The sequence below is a fragment of the Papaver somniferum genome, unplaced genomic scaffold (genome assembly GCF_003573695.1).
Source record: "Papaver somniferum cultivar HN1 unplaced genomic scaffold, ASM357369v1 unplaced-scaffold_158, whole genome shotgun sequence".
In the NCBI taxonomy this organism is placed as follows: domain Eukaryota; kingdom Viridiplantae; phylum Streptophyta; class Magnoliopsida; order Ranunculales; family Papaveraceae; genus Papaver; species Papaver somniferum.
In genome coordinates, this window is record NW_020625264.1 from 2,793,878 (window position 1) to 2,810,234 (window position 16,357).

Consider the following 16,357-nt stretch of genomic DNA (forward strand, 5'->3'; position numbering starts at 1 on the left):
TAAACTAGCTACCTATGTTTTTTTTTGTTTTTTTTCTTTTTCTTCTGCTAGAGCGGGCATCTTTTTATGGCTAGGATTAATGTTATTATTTATTTTTATCGGCAAAGAAGGTTAAATTCACATAAAAAAAAGTGTTACAAGACCATCATTTGGAAAGCAAAAAAACCATTCACAAACACTCGATGACAATGATAATGCACTTGTGTTGATTCTTGGCCATTGATGACGGGTTTTCTTTCTTGGAAATTTTTTACATAGGGGACTTTTGTCATTTCTGGTCTTCACTCTCAAAAACTGCCCGTTCTACCTGCTTCATTGATTTTTCTAGTTCTCATCACGTGTAAAAAATACGAACACTGATGATTGCCCTTGAAGAATCAAATAATTTCGACAGTTAATTCAGTTAAATTGTCTTAAAAAAAAAACAGTGGAAACACTTCCAAGAATTGAGGAACAAAGGAATGGCTTTCATTCATCCCACATCATCATGAGCTGAAAAGGTCAATGAAAGTCCAGCCATTCCCAAAAGAACTATCTTTAGATTTTCATTTTTCTTTCTCAAAACCATGAACACAAACAAAACAGAAAAAAATTCGTTAGAAGCAAGAAAATAGGGACAAGAGAAAGATTGAAAAAAATTTTCTAAAGTTTTTCCGAACAAAATCCTGTTCTCTCTCGAGAACAGCGGGCATTTCCTTCCCTGGAGGTGTCAAAATTTTTCAGGTTGAAGCAAAATGGCCGCTGTTCGTATTCTTAGGCCATCATCATCATCATCTTCCTTCTTTGTATTGCTTTTATTCTTTTTTCTACTCTTGCCGCCAGTTATATTATCCGGTTCAAATACCGAAGCGCTTTTAAAACTCAAAGCATCATTTATAGATCCTAAACAAGCTTTAGATACATGGAAAGACGACGGTTCGTCGATTTGTAATGGCACTAAAACTTCATGGGCAGGTGTTGTTTGTATTGATGGATTTGTTACAGGTTTACATTTAGGACAAATGGGGCTCTCTGGCAAGATTGATGTCGATGCTATACGTGAATTACCCGGCTTTCGTACTCTCATTCTGGAGAAAAATGAATTCTCCGGAACAATACCGGATTTTAGCAAGCTTGTTGCTTTAAGGGGTTTGTTCTTGTCAGGGAATAAGTTTTCCGGTGAGATTCCAGACGGTTTCTTTGGAAAGTTTTTAAGGTTGATTTGGTTATCTGATAATGCATTTACGGGAAAGATACCGACGTCGTTGGGGACGTTGCCACATCTGACGGAGCTGCATCTGGAGAACAATCAGTTTTCTGGAGCTATTCCTCCATTTACACAGTCGTCATTGAAATCCATTGACTTGTCTAATAACAAGCTCGAGGGTGAAATCCCATCAGGTTTATCAAAATTCGACAAGAAATCCTTCGCTGGCAACGCCGGGCTTTGCGGTGGGCAATTGGGTACAGAATGCAAAGCTGCAATCGAACCACAATCTCCTTCTGACCCTCGGGTTGTAGAAAACCATCCAGAAACTCCAGAGTCCAAAAAAATGGCAGCAGCGACCATTGTTTTGATTACGATGCTTCTTTTGCTTGTAATTGCAGCTATTTTGGTAATGAAGAAAAGGAAGGAGGATTTTGATGTGCTTGGGAGGGAAAATCTTGACGAGCCATTAGACGTTCAAGTTGCACAAGGAGGTTCAAATAGAAGCAGGGGAATGGAATCGAGCCGAAAGGGGATGGACTCGAGTCGAAAGGGTTCTACTCACAATAATAATAAGAACACGGGAATGGGAGATTTGGTGATGGTGAACGAGGAGAAGGGAATACTAAGACTACCTGATTTGATGAAAGCTGCCGCCGAAGTGTTGGGTAATGGCAGTTTAGGATCAGCTTATAAGGCAGTTATGTCAAGTGGTGTTGCAGTGGTGGTGAAGAGAATGAGAGAAATGAATAAACTCGGTAAGGATGGTTTCGACATGGAGATGAGGAACCTTGGGAAACTACGTCACCCGAATATTTTGACTCCGTTAGCTTATCATTATCGGAAAGAGGAGAAGCTATTGATATGCGAATACGTTCCCAAGGGAAGCTTGTTGTATCTCTTGCATGGTATGTCCAGAGTTTTTGTTTTCTTTCTGATAAATATTATCACCCAATGACTTTACCATTGTGTTAATTATTTTTTGTTGATCAAAGGTGACCGGGGACCTAGCCATGCTGACCTAGACTGGCCGGCGCGCCTAAAGATCGTTCAAGGAATTGCTCGAGGAATGGGTTTTCTGCATACTGAACTAGCTTCTTGCAGCATTCCTCATGGAAATCTCAAGTCCAGCAATATTCTTCTGGCTTCTGATTACGAACCACTACTTGCCGATTACGGTTACTTTCAACTAGTAAACACACCGCAAGCAGCTTCATCCATGTTAGCCTACAAAGCACCGGAATCGCTACAATACCGCCAAGTTTCTCAGAAATGTGACGTTTACTGTCTCGGAATCGTCATTCTGGAGATCCTGACAGGGAAATTCCCTTCTCAATATCTCAACAACGGCAAAGGCGGAACGGATGTTGTTCAATGGGTTTTATCAGCAATCGCTGAGAAAAGAGAAGCTGAGTTATTTGATCCAGAGATATCCGGTGCCAAAAATGCACTTGGTGAAATGGAGAGACTTTTGCATATTGGTGCAGATTGTGTTGATCAGAACCCCGAACAACGACCAGATATGAAAGAAGCCATTAGAAGAATAGAAGAAGTACAAGTAGAGAGACTTTCTGAAGGTGCAGCAATTCAACAAGCACCAACGTTAAAAGACGGTTACGCCGATCAAACTTCAACTTCCCATGCTTTAGATGTTTTCGAAGGCAATAACACAGATCTTTCACGATGAATTACGCTAACGAAACCTCGAAAAATTCTTTGCCTTCACCAATCTAGTTGGTTTTTCTTACTTCATTTTTCTTCTTCTTCTTCTTCTTCTTCTTCTTCTTCTTGTGAATTTATACATAAAAAAAGAGTTCTCAAAAACAAAAAACGTGCTCCATGATCTTATTCTCTTTTCTGCTCTATACTCTTGTATAACTCTCTTTTCTATCTTTTGAGTACAAAATACCCTATAATTCTTAAGGTTAGTAGAGTATAATGAGCATATAACCATATGAAGTGTAGAATGCAAGAATAGAAAAGAAAAAACAAATGAAGGGTATTTATCATTTTTTGTTTATGTTGGTGAAGGAAGGGGAGTTTGTCTGTGGTCATCTGTGTAGCAGGGACATGTCTATTTTTGGAGCTGTGTCTGCGTCAGTGCTTCCCAGGTGGTCATGTTGCCTGTATTATTGTATATGGGCATGCATAGTTTTTTTAGTTGAGGGGTTTGATTGTCAATCTTGAAAACTTAATTTAGATTTTTTGAATGTAAAATTTGATCTTTTTTTCGCAGTCAATTTGTGTAATTTGTTTTCTTTTCCAAAGATCAAAAAAATTGTTATGGTACTTATTATCTTCTTTACAAAACATAATATTATTATTAATTATGTAAGTGTCATTTTAGCTCGTAGAAAAGAAAAATCATTAAGATTGATATCGACGACCTGAACTCCAAATCAACTAACAAAATCTTTGACACCCCCTAATTTTCATATGACACATATTTGAGGTTTCTCGGTGCACAATATGAAGCATCATTTCGAGCCTCTATTGAGTACTCTGGGATACGCCATTGAGTACAATGATGCATCATTATGAATTTGTGATGCACATTTGGTTAAAGTGAGGCATCTTGTCGCGTAATTAATTCACCATTTGACAATGATGTGCCTTTTTGATGCGTCACTAAGGGAAGGACACATCATTTGGAACTTGTGATGCATATTTAGTAAAAGTATGTTTGGCCCTGACCAAAAGATGCTGCATTTATCAATGTTGCTTACCCAAGGAAGCATCGTGATGCTTGTCCATTGCTTGCTCGAAGAAGATTTATGATGCAAATGCATGATGAATGTTGTAGCAATTTGCTTGTCCCGAATATGAGAATGCATATTTGCGAACTAAATGGCATGCATCAGTGAAGTAAATTCTTTTGCATCTATTGCTAAAGTCCATTGGTCTATAAGAATTAGGAATTGCTTGGCCTTTGGCCTTGTGACGCAAGTTGGTAATTGTTGGTGTCGGTATTTGCTTTTCCTTAATAGGCTTGAGTAGCTTGTTCTATTCGAGATGAACTACCGTCATGCTTAGTCCCTTTGCGGTGCATAATTTGGTGTGTAGGCAGCCTCCTTGAAGTTTATAATTTATGATGACCCACGTCTACTGATTCAGCGTGCGAAACAAGAGATGATTGTTACCACAATTGATGAGGTAGGTACAACTCATTTACAGAATGTTTATGGTACTTATCAGGCTATACGATGTTGGCATCTACAGTTTGCCAATTATGCATGATCAGGTAAAAGAAGCTAACTAAATTGAAAATTAGGAAAGCTTGTGTAAGCCCATTGCATCAAAAGGAATGATGCACGAGAAGGATGACATGTGGCTGGCCATTGTATTTTTGGCACGAGAAGAATCAGGGGATGCATCCCAAGATCATCAAAGCCGGGGGCGGATCCAGGAAGGATAAATTTTCTTTCAAGGCCCGGGCTAAAAACCTTGGTCGAGCAGATTTTGTTTTTTAGCTTGTGGGCTGGGAAGGCTACCCGGACTAAAGCCCCCTTTAGCCCAGCTGTAGGTCCGTCAGTGATCGAAGCGATTAAGGATGTCAAAAATAGGCTTGTAAAATGTCCTATGTACTAGACCAGGGCATGACCAATGCATATATAGTACACTGGTGAGCGAGTGATGCATGAAAAAATGCATAAACAATTGCCATTGGGAATTTGTATCCTTAGCAGATCAAGGGGAAAGTTGAGACAGTATGGAGTTATTACATTTAAAATATCATGTTTGTAATGCATGTGTATGAAGGATAACCGACGTTCATTTGCTTAGTAAAAAACGAAATTTACAGCCTAGTGATGCAATTGAGTGGCGCACCGGGAAGATTTCTCCTACCGAATGTGGCGCTAAAAGAGAAATTTTGCGGTGTGTCATAGAATTCTTACATATTTATTTGTTTGAACCTGATTTCGCATTTTAATTAAAATTTGGCGTCCGATTCGAGTTAGATGTAAGATCTTTTGTATTTTGAAAGGTTTTTCCGAAGTCTAACTGGGAGAGAAATATTTTTACTCGCGCTTGAATCAAGCTTTTTTGATTTATCACCGTCACAAACCAAATTTAGAAAATCTGAACGACATTTAATAGATTCAATTGTTTAGACAAGTTTATCCCATAATGGAAATTGAATAAATACATGTCCTTTTCACGGATTTCACAAATATCCTTATACATTGATAATTATACCCCTCATCTTCTAAAATGTAATTCATTTAATTATAAATTATATATATATAAATACACTTTTTATACTAATAAAAATATAGATACAAATCCTCGTTTCATTTATTATTTCACATGGTGGCGGTGGTGATGATGGCGGCGGTGGTGGTGGTGACATCAGATTTTGGTATCCGTTTGTGTTGTTGATACCGGATTTTGGTGTCAACTTGGGTTATTGACACCGTAATATGGACCTAACTAATCTCTGAATTTTCAATTTCGGTAACAACTTGGCTTGTTGCCACCAGATAGGATATCAACTTCGGTTGTCGACACAAAAACACGGTGTCGACATCTGTTGACACAAAATCTGAACCTAACTTATTTCTGAATTTCAATTTTGTTATCAACTTAGCGGCGACGGCATAACACAACGAAGTTGGAGGCGACGGTGCTGCTGGTGGTGGTAGTGGCGGTAACAGTGAGTTTGTGGTGGAGTGATAATGGTGAAATGTTGTTGTTGGTGATGGTGGTGCAGTGCCTGCGGTGGAGTTGGAGGTGGTGGTGGTGCGTGCCGATGGCGGAGTTGGGTGTGGTGGTAGAGTGATTGAGAAAGGAAATCATGAATTGATGGTAGTATTGATGTTTTGGTGGTTGATGGTGTACGGTAGACAAAATCAATTTCGTTTTTGTCAGTCAAAAATTCTCACTTTCAGAGACCCAAAACAAACTGAATGAGCGATTAAATATTTAGTCTTAGATTATTTATTTATTTATTTTTATTTTTTTGGTGTGATATTTTGGTTCTGAGGGTTGATAATGGTGTTTTGGGATTTGTAACGATGTTTTTCAATGTTGTTTTTGGGGTTTATGATTGAAGGCAAAGAATCATTCTGATCTTGGTGATAGTGGTCATGACTGCTAGTGATGGTGAAGTCTCGAAGAAGCGAAATTGAACTAGAGCAACGTATGAGTTTTTTCTTCCAATAGATTTTGGTTTTCTTTTCTAATTTATATTCGTACCTTTTCTATTTTAATTTTCTCCTTTCTTCTTATTTTTATTTGTGTACCTTTTATTTACTACGTTTAAATTCTACGTGCATGAATAAAATCTTTTCTTCCAATCAAGAGAAAACTGAGAAAGGAAATTATCGTCTTTTGGCATGAACAAAAATGTTACGTGTGATCGATTATTTAATTATTTTTCCTAAATGGATAAGGTTTTTAAAAGTAATGGTAAATTTATAATGTGACAGGGATATTTTTGAAGAGTTTCAATTTAAGGGTATTTAATTAATATACCCCACATCGTATACCCCGTGTTATTACAAGTATCATCACAACCAACCATATAAAATACGACTGTATGTAGTATTGTTTTTTTTTTAATAAGGGGAATTTTTTATTTAAAAGTGAGCATTAAAGTTTACAATTCTAGATGTTGGGACAGCATTCTCGTCATTTGAAACAATTTTAGTAAAGAAATTTGGACATGTGTGGTGCCAGATGTGAGTTGTAGCTACACTACGGGAAAAATCATCATTGACGACACAAGATAAGAGTTGCAGTACCCCTACGACAACTCCATTTCATGCATTGTGGAACGGGGGTATTGTAGAAAGTCCAAGTTTTTCTACAATGGTTGACAAGTGTTGTAAAGGGTGATGTGATTCATGGTTCGACAATAGTTTGTCAATGTTGTGATTCTCTTTCGATTTTTTTTGATAACCTAACACAACTCTTGCTTGTATTGTAGAACAATCGTGGACAACATAAGTAGCATATCGTAGAAACATATGCAACAACAATTACCAGTATTATGAATAATATTTGCACAACACTTGTATGAATTGTCGAACTATCTTGGACAACACAAACTTATGTTGTAAAGTAACTGTTTCGTGGTCGAAAACTGGAAGACAACATCGATTAGTATTGTGAATACTACTATCATTACACTTCCTAGAGTTGTACAACTATACTGAACAACTCCTACTTATGTTGCAAGATTTGTTTTTACAATACCCTTAACAGTTGTAATATTTGAAGCAACAACTTCTGTTTTCTGTAAATGAATGTGTAACTACAACTTTTATTAGAAATTGTGTGCACAAAACTATTTTGAAAAAAAAAAAATTATAGCTGAAACTGGATTGCCGAAAGTATTTCACATTCACATTAACCTGCCAGTGCAATACACTTACATTCATTCAAGTTAACCTACTAGTGTTAACCACATACATTCAAAAAAATGGCAGTCATACAAAAGTTAAGTTTTCTAAACACACTCCAAAAAGATTATGAAGATGTCTATGGGAACAGTAATCGACCCTTGGGCCATGTAATAAAACTTCCGACAGCATTACTAACAAACTTGAACTCTGAAGTTGGCATGTAGACATAAGCATCATCCACATGAGCATTAATCACACACTGTATGCCAGATCATAATGAATCTGGAAACCGCATCCCATTCAAGTTACTATCATTTGTGGGGGAACTGCCATTTCTATTTTGGTAGGAGCCATCATTGAAGGCCTGACGAAGTCTTCTTCAACCTTAGGTTGGTGGATGGTAACATCAGGCAATGGAGTCATTGGACCATTCTTTCCTTTAGGATCCTAATCCAACATGTTCTTGACCTTGATGCCAATAACACCTTGTTCAACAAAACAAACAACAATGAACTTTAAGTTAGAAGATGAACGGAATTTCCAGAAATAAAGAAAATATAACTCGGCACACAACAAAAGAAGTAAAACATAAAAAAAAGGCGCTCTTTATAGGTGCAATTGGGTCCAGCTTTTGGCAGTACAATGTAAAATACTCCTGGGGTTATCTGCAAAAATATAGCTTTAACATTTCAAAACCAAGTCGGTAAATCAACTGCAAACACAAAGCATAAGAACCCGTAAATTAAATTTAGACTAAATCCCACAAAGCACAAATAACCAATAGCAATATGAATGAAGTGTCCATACCGAGTCTGAATAAGTATGACGATATCGATTTCCAAAACAGAGCAATTACACGTACTGTTACTGGACTCCCTACACATTTGACTCATAATCGTAGTCATCCCTGTTGCAGCCAGGTAAAACCATGAAATAGTCTTTCCTTGAATAGATTGCTTAACCTGAAATTAGAAATTGATCCAAGTAATATAAAAACTTTAATCAAATCAGCATGAATATAAATGGACGACTTCTGAAACAGGTGGTGATAGTATACGATGCAAGCTATTCATGGAACCTAGGGAAACAACTTAACCAAAATCTAGCACAATTGTGTTCTCTTTCTGCAAGACATGAATCCAAACCAGAAGGCCAGTGACAATGAACAGCTTCCTATGGATTCCAGTTTTTCTATATGAAGCAGCACAATTGTCTGCTTTAATGGGATGTAATAATGAACATACTGCAACAATTCAAATGATTATAGCTTGTGAAATACCTTATCAACCCACTTCAGATTAGTAGTGTCCGCGCTCAGAATCAGAGCTGGAAGTAGCCACGTACAAAAATATTGCATGAAGTAACTAGGTTCTGACTTGAGAAAAAAAAAAGATCATGTATCTGACTTGGAGCAGAAGCAGCAGTGCTTTAAACTGAGCCTCCCTTTCCTTTCTTACCCTCTCCTCCACTTCAGCCTCTCTCTGCCTCTGCTTTTCAACCAGCTCGTCCAACTTGGCCTTTCTCTCTGATTCTTCTTTCTTTTTCCTTTTGGCCTCTGCAAACCCCACACAAATACCAATTGTTAAAAATAAAAATAAACACTTCAACAACCATTCATGGGGGAAATATATATCCACAATTGCATACAAAAACTAGCATTAACAAAGGAAAAAATTAAGCAAGAATCGTACCTTGCTACTTTCGAAGAGCTTCATCTTCCTCCAATTTCTTCTGTCTCTCCTCCTCAGACCTCAGATTGAATATCAGCCTCCTCTGCTTCTCTCTTATCTACCTGTGATCCTGAAGCAGCTGGGTGATACGCTCCTCCCTCTCCCTTTGCAACCTGTCAAACTCAGATTGGCGATAAGAGACGATCCTAGCCTGGAGAATGTTCTGCAACAAGTGAAAATACGTCCTGCATGCTGCATCTCAGCCAACACCGTTCAACCAATACCAATTCAGAGTTCAATCACCTGCAATTGCATCAACCAATTCCTTGTTCTCTGCGTTTTCAATCTGTTGCAGCAACCACTTCAAATCCCAGTACTAGCACCCGTCTCATAACCTCATTTTAGCAGCACCAGAACCTGTAACTTCAGCGCAAGAACGAGCTCATTTCTGCAACTTCTGCTCAACTCAAACCCGTTAAACTGATTCAACACAAACATGGCAATGTCAATATCTAGTTCTCTTTTTCTTTGGCTGAGGAGGAGTGCAATAGATGTTACTAACAACAAATCATGTTAAATTTAACTTTGAGAGTCTTTTTTCAACATTTTAGCAAAACAGAAGGATCTCATAGTGCAAAGACATTACCTCCATAAGTGCAGCTACGCTTACTCTGCAGGCAACCCAAGAAAATAGAATGACTTCCGTAAGTTAATCTAGGTACACAAGAACCATCGCTAAAGAAAAATCAGCCACAGACCTGAATCTCTCTCAAAGCCTCAACACGCTTCCTAACATTTGGTGCAAGACTTTCAAGTACATCAGAATGTTGTCTGGCCAAAGTCTGAAGCTTATTCTGCAAACAAAAATCAGCCAAAAATCCCCAAAAAATCAACAAAAAATCGATTCCCCTTAAAAAAACAACAACAAACCTTTCAAGATGCAAATCCCCAATAAATCAACAAAAATCCTCCCAAAAAATCCCCAATAAATCAACAAATAATCGATTGGGGACGATGATTTTCTGGTGGAATTACAGATTTCGAGAGGAGGATTACAGAGGAGATCTGTGTTGAACTCTGGTATCGAGAGAAGGATTACTGATGGACTTGTACCACAAACCCCACAACCCCTCTATTCACGGCTTGCAATTCCAACACCCGCTACCACCATCCCACCAAGCACGATTCAAACCATCTTCTTCTCAATGAGAACATCACCACCAGTTCACGAATCAACATCACTCCTGTTTAATCATCCAATGAAATAACATCTTCCATACCCTGTATTACCAAATCGAACCCACCATCTTCATAGCTTCTAAAAACCTTGACAAACACCAAAACACATGAAACCCATGATAATGACCATGCCTCTGCTATGCTCAATTTATTCTCGGATTCAATAGAAAACCCTGAATCTGAATCAATTTACTCTCTTTTGTTCATATACAACAAATTTTTCAATAGATTCCAAAAATTGAAGCTCTCAACCTGCAAGAACACCTCCTACAGAACCTATCCCTTTAATTCTGATTTGAGGTAGCATAACCTTCACCTGATTTGTCAGAGACGGAGAAATTCTGATTTTTGAAACCCTAATTTTTCATCTATCTACTGAAACCCTTATTTCTTAATCTCTCCGTCTCTATTTATGAATACTCATTAGAACTCTGCAGATCCATATGGAAGAAGTAAATATCAACAACACGCATTAGATCTGCAGAAGAAAAAAGAAGAGAGGGAGAGTCGGAGGCGCAGTCTGAGGAAGAAAAGAGAGACGAAGAGGAAGAAAGAGAAAAATTGATAGGAATTAGAGTTCTTAGTGTCGAGGAGGGTTAGGTGATACTACCAAAAGAATGGACGGACAAGATTTCATTTGATCCACCCATACGGATTAAGAAAAGATCTTGACGGTTGAGATTGTATTTGGGATGCTCATACGGATTGAGAAGCATGTGTTTTTCTTTGTGTTAATACGAACTCATTATTGGGTTCTATTATCAACCTTTGACACGAAACAAAATTCCAAAAAAATTATTAATAAATTTATGGCATTGTTATCGACATTTTAATATAAAAAAAAATCCAAAAAATACATAAGAATGAATCGGCAAAATAAAAATGAATTCGATAATTGGTGTGTTGTCGGGAAAATAAAAATGAATTCGATAATTGGTGTGTTTCTTTGTGCTTTTGTATTTTTTCTTTGTGCTTCCGGTTTGAATTTCGACTAGTCACGTAAGTCATGAAGTAATTTTGACTAGTCATACATGTCATGAAGTAGCTTTAGTTCATACCGGTAGACTCAGGTTATAAGATTACTAGAGATGGACCACGAAATTCCGGATGGATTCAAACTTCAAATGTGATATAAACTATGAAGACACGAAGATCCGGGAGGGTTCTAACTTGAAACGTAACATGATACATCATCGAAATCGATAAATATGAAGCTCAGTGTCGATTCGAACTTCAAATGTGGTATACCGTCATACAAACTATGAACCAAGAAGCTCCGGGAGGGTTTCAACTTCAACCTTAGCAGGATACATCAGAATATTCTCTGAAACCTTAAACAAACCCTTTTCTAACGACTTCGAGAAAGAAAGTGGCTCCGAGATCGAAACCTGGCCATGAGCGGACTATTATAAGTCTGAGAGTTCGCAAAAACGATGAATCCAACCATTTACGGGTAAGATTCCGTAGGATTATTCTCAGAAACCTTAAACACGCACAAATTCATCAACTTCAATAAAGAAACTGGCTTCGGGATCGAAACTTGTCCAGGAGCCGACTATTATAAGTTTGAGAGTTCATAAAAACGATGAATCCAACCATTTACGGGTAGACATGGGAATATTCTCAGAAACCTTAAACACACACAAATTCGTCAATTTTGACCTTAAACAAACAAGAGTTTCAGACCTTCTCAGGTAATTCCCCCAAACCTTAAACATGCCCCGTTTTGCCAACTTCGAGGCATGAACCTGGCTCCGAGATCGAAATCTGGTCGTAAGTGGACTACTATAAGTCGGAAACTTCATAAGAACGATGAATCCAACCATATAGTTAACCGAAGTTAGCCACATGAACACTTTTAACTTAAACATATATTTATCTAACACTTAATCAAATATGATGATCAATCAATCATGAAATATAATCAAATGAATCTAATTATGTTTCAAACTTTGCACTAAGCCACTGTTTGAAAACTTTGCATTCCTTAGATCTTAAATGTTTTAGTTCATGAGTATGAGAATCATACAATACCGATTCTAGAACTTAACCACTGTGTTAGGATACTAGGTATGCAAACAAGAGTTTCAAACCTTCTCTGGTAAATAAACCCTATTTTTTCATATTGTATGCAAACCAGGCTCCGAGATCGAAACATGGCCGCGAGTTGAATACTCTAACTCAGAAACTTGGTAAGAACGATGAATCCATCCATTTACAGGTAAGATTCATTCGGAATATTCTACGAAACCTTAAACAAACCATATTTCTGCATATTGTATGCAAACCAGGCTCCGAGATCAAAACCTGGCCGCAAGTTGACTACTTTAAGTGAGAAACTTGGTAAGAACGATGAATCCATCCATTTACAGGTAAGATTCCTTCGGAATATTCTACGAAACCTTAAACAAACCATATTTCTGCATATTGTATGCAAACCAGGATCCGAGATCGAAACCTGGCCGCTAGTTGACTACTCTAAGTGAGAAACTTGGTAATAACGATGAATCCATCCATTTACAGGTAAGATTCCTTCGGAATATTCTACGAAACCTTAAACAAACCCTATATCTGCATATTGTATGCAAACCAGGCTCCGAGATCGAAACCTGGCCGCGAGTTGACTACTCTAAGTCAGAAACTTGGTAAGAACGATGAATCCATCCATTTACAGATAAGATTTATTCGGAATATTCTACGAAACTTTAAACAAACCTTATTTCTGCATATTGTATGCAAACTAGGCTCTAAGATCGAAACCTGGATGCGAGTTGACTACTCTAAGTCAGAAACTTGGTAAGAACGATGAATCCTATCCATTTACAGGTAAGATTCCTTCGGAATATTATACAAAACCTTAAACAAACCCTATTTCTGCATATTGTATGCAAACCAGGCCCCGGGAGCGAAACCAGGGCGCGATTTGACTACTCTTGGTCAGAAACTTGGTAAGAACGATGAATCCATCCATTTAAAGGTAAGATTCATTTGGAGTATTCCCCGAAACCATAAACAAACCCTATTTTGGCATATTATATGCATACCCTGGCCCAGAGATCGTAACCTGGCCGTGAGTGGACTACTATAAGTCGGAAACTTCGTAAGAACGATGCATCCATCCATTTACAGGTAAGATTCATTTGGAGTATTCCCCGAAACCGTAAACAAACCCTATTATGGCATATTGTACGCATACCATGGCTCTGAGATCGTAACATGGCCGTTAGTGGACTATTATAAGTCGGAAACTTCTTAAGAACGACAAATCCATCCATTTACAAGTAAGATTCCTCCTCTTCGTAAGAACTTTTTCGCTTCATCATGTATCTACAGGACCACAAAACCAAAAATGAGTAATTAGAAATTAGAAAAGTGTATCTGCATATTGTATGCATACCAGGTTCCGAGATCGAAACCTGGCCGGGAGTTGACTACTACAAGTCAAAAACTTGGTAACAACGATGAATCCATCCATTTACAGGTAAAATTCCTTTTGGAATATTCTAAGAAACGTTAAACAAATCCTACTTCTGCATATTGTATGCATACCAGGCTCCGAGATCGAAACCTGGCCGCGAGTTGACTACTCTAAATCAGAAACTTGGTAAGAACGATGAATCCATCCATTTACAGATAAGATTACTTTGTAATTTTCTACGAAACCTTAAACAAACCCTACTTCTGCATATTGTATGCATACCAGGCTCCGAGATCGAAACATGGCCGTGAGTGGACTAGTATAAGTCAAAAACTTGGTAAGAACGACGAACCCATCCATTTACAGGTAATATTCCTTCAGAATATTCTACGAAACCTTAAACAAACCCTATTTCTGCATATTGTATGCATAACAGGCTCCCAGATCGATCCTGGCCATGAGTGGACTACTATAAGTCAAAAATTTGTTAAGAACGACGAATCCATCCATTTACAGATAAGATTCATTCAGAATATTCTAAGAAACCTTAAAAATTTGTAAAGATGAACCCTTTACATTTAAGATTCCATCAGAATATTCTCTGAAACCTTAAACAAACCCTCTTTTGGATATTTCTACCCAATCTCAAAAATCCTAAATTTCTAGAATTTAGTGGGGGGTGTTAGAGAAAATAGTTTTTAGCATAAGTGAGAAAAATTTAGTAGAACCGGAGACCAAAATAATTTTTAGCAGAAGTGAGAAAAATTTAGTAGAAATGAGAATCCCCCAAACCTCATTTTTTCCCACATTCTATATTTTAACTTCAACAACACTTATAAGTGTTGTTATACGTTTCTATTAAAAAAAAAAAAACTAAACTTGTGAACTGTAAGGATGGTTGATGAGATAGACATCCATGCATTAGGTTCATGTTCAAATCTCCCCTCTAACGTATTTTTCATTATCATATTTTTGTGTTCTTCAACAACACTTGTGAGAATTGTGATAGGCTAAGTCACTACACTTATGAAACAAAGTTGTTATACCTAAATGTCGTCAAAACAGTTTTGCTAAAGGAGTTGTCGTTTGTTTTCTTAGCGCAACCCCTTGTTCCTAAGGGTTGGTAGTGATGATATACGACAACTCTTCCTTTGAAACCAGTTGTAAAACATAGGACTTTCTACGATGTATAGCAAAGTGTTGTAAATCTCCAGTTGTAGATGTATATTTTTCCCGTAGTGCTAGTTCTGGGTTGTGTATCATTTTCCTTACCCGTCGTTTGCTAACTCATCCGCAGCTTGATTTGCTTCTCTATAAGCATGCGATTTTTTGTTATGGGGGATTTCCTGCAGTAGTTGGTAGATTTTTTGTAGCATTCCTCTTAGATACCAAGGCGTTGTTTGCCTAAGAGTCAATTTCAAACCATACATTTTGCCATTGTTGTTGAGGTTCCATTCTTGCTGCCAGGAGGAGACCCCATGTTTCTGCATGGATTATTTTTGTGATTCCTACCAGAGCCGTTATTATCTGTATAATTTGTCCATTATGACTGCGACCAATTATTCCTGCTCCTGTTGGGCCTGGGTGTCCTTTTATTGTTACATCCTTGTTGATTTTGATCCAATCCTGTGATGGTAGTTGCCAGTATACCAGAATGGTGGTGTGGGATATGGGTGTAGGGTGTTGAGGTATCAATGGGGTGTTGGGTATCAGTGGGATCAAATGTGTTTGTGCCCATTGGCGTTCTTTGCACATTAGGATTGTTACTTGTGTGGTCTGGTGTGGAGTTTGAGTAGTGTTTTTATAGACCTTCATGTTTCTAGCTAACCAAATATGCCAAATTGTTAATGTGAGTAGAGATTTGGAAGTTTTTGGTAGGTTCATGTTTATTAACTCACCGATATCTTTAGGTGGTTGGGGATAGAGGTGGCATAGTTGGTTTTGTTGGCTTATTGGTGCTTGATGGTGATTTGGCTGATGAAAATGCTAATGTTGTTACCCAGACTGCGGTTGTTGTTGTTGATGATGTCAAAGTTGTTTTACTCCTGAATCCGGGCTTCTTGTGAGATGGTAAAAATTAGGTACCAAACCTGTATGGAGTGGGTGCATTCGAAGAAGATGTGTGCAGTTGTTTCCGGATTGGTTGTGCATCTGGGGCATATTTCAGTGCTGATGATGATGAACATGTGGAAGAATTTGAATGTTGCCAATCCTTCCATGATGACTTTTCACAAGAAAAGCCGGATATTTTAACTTGTAGTTTAATTTTATTTATTTATTTATTTTTTATTTTTCTTGGGGGCGGGGAGAGGGGGTATTGAGTTTCCAAATGTTTGTCGGGGAATTTTGGGTGGAAATTAGTTTTTGGTATCCTGTTTTTCATTGTAGTGACCATTTTTGGTGATTGGCCAAATGATAGTATCTGAAATTGATTGAGTGGGTAGGTGGATGCTGGTGATATGTTGTGCAAGTTGGTGGGGGAAGGTATTGAAAATGT

At 37.8% G+C, this 16,357-nt stretch overlaps 1 protein-coding gene across 1 annotated transcript; it reads left to right on the top strand.

The window, feature by feature from the left end:
* Positions 1-583: 583 nt before the first annotated feature.
* LOC113337262 (pollen receptor-like kinase 3) lies at positions 584-3,479 on the top strand. Its single transcript, XM_026582969.1, has 2 exons — positions 584-2,094; positions 2,182-3,479. Exons 1-2 carry the CDS (start codon positions 735-737, stop codon positions 2,871-2,873), a joined length of 2,052 nt encoding a protein of 683 aa, XP_026438754.1. The 5' UTR covers positions 584-734; the 3' UTR covers positions 2,874-3,479.
* Positions 3,480-16,357: the final 12,878 nt, after the last annotated feature.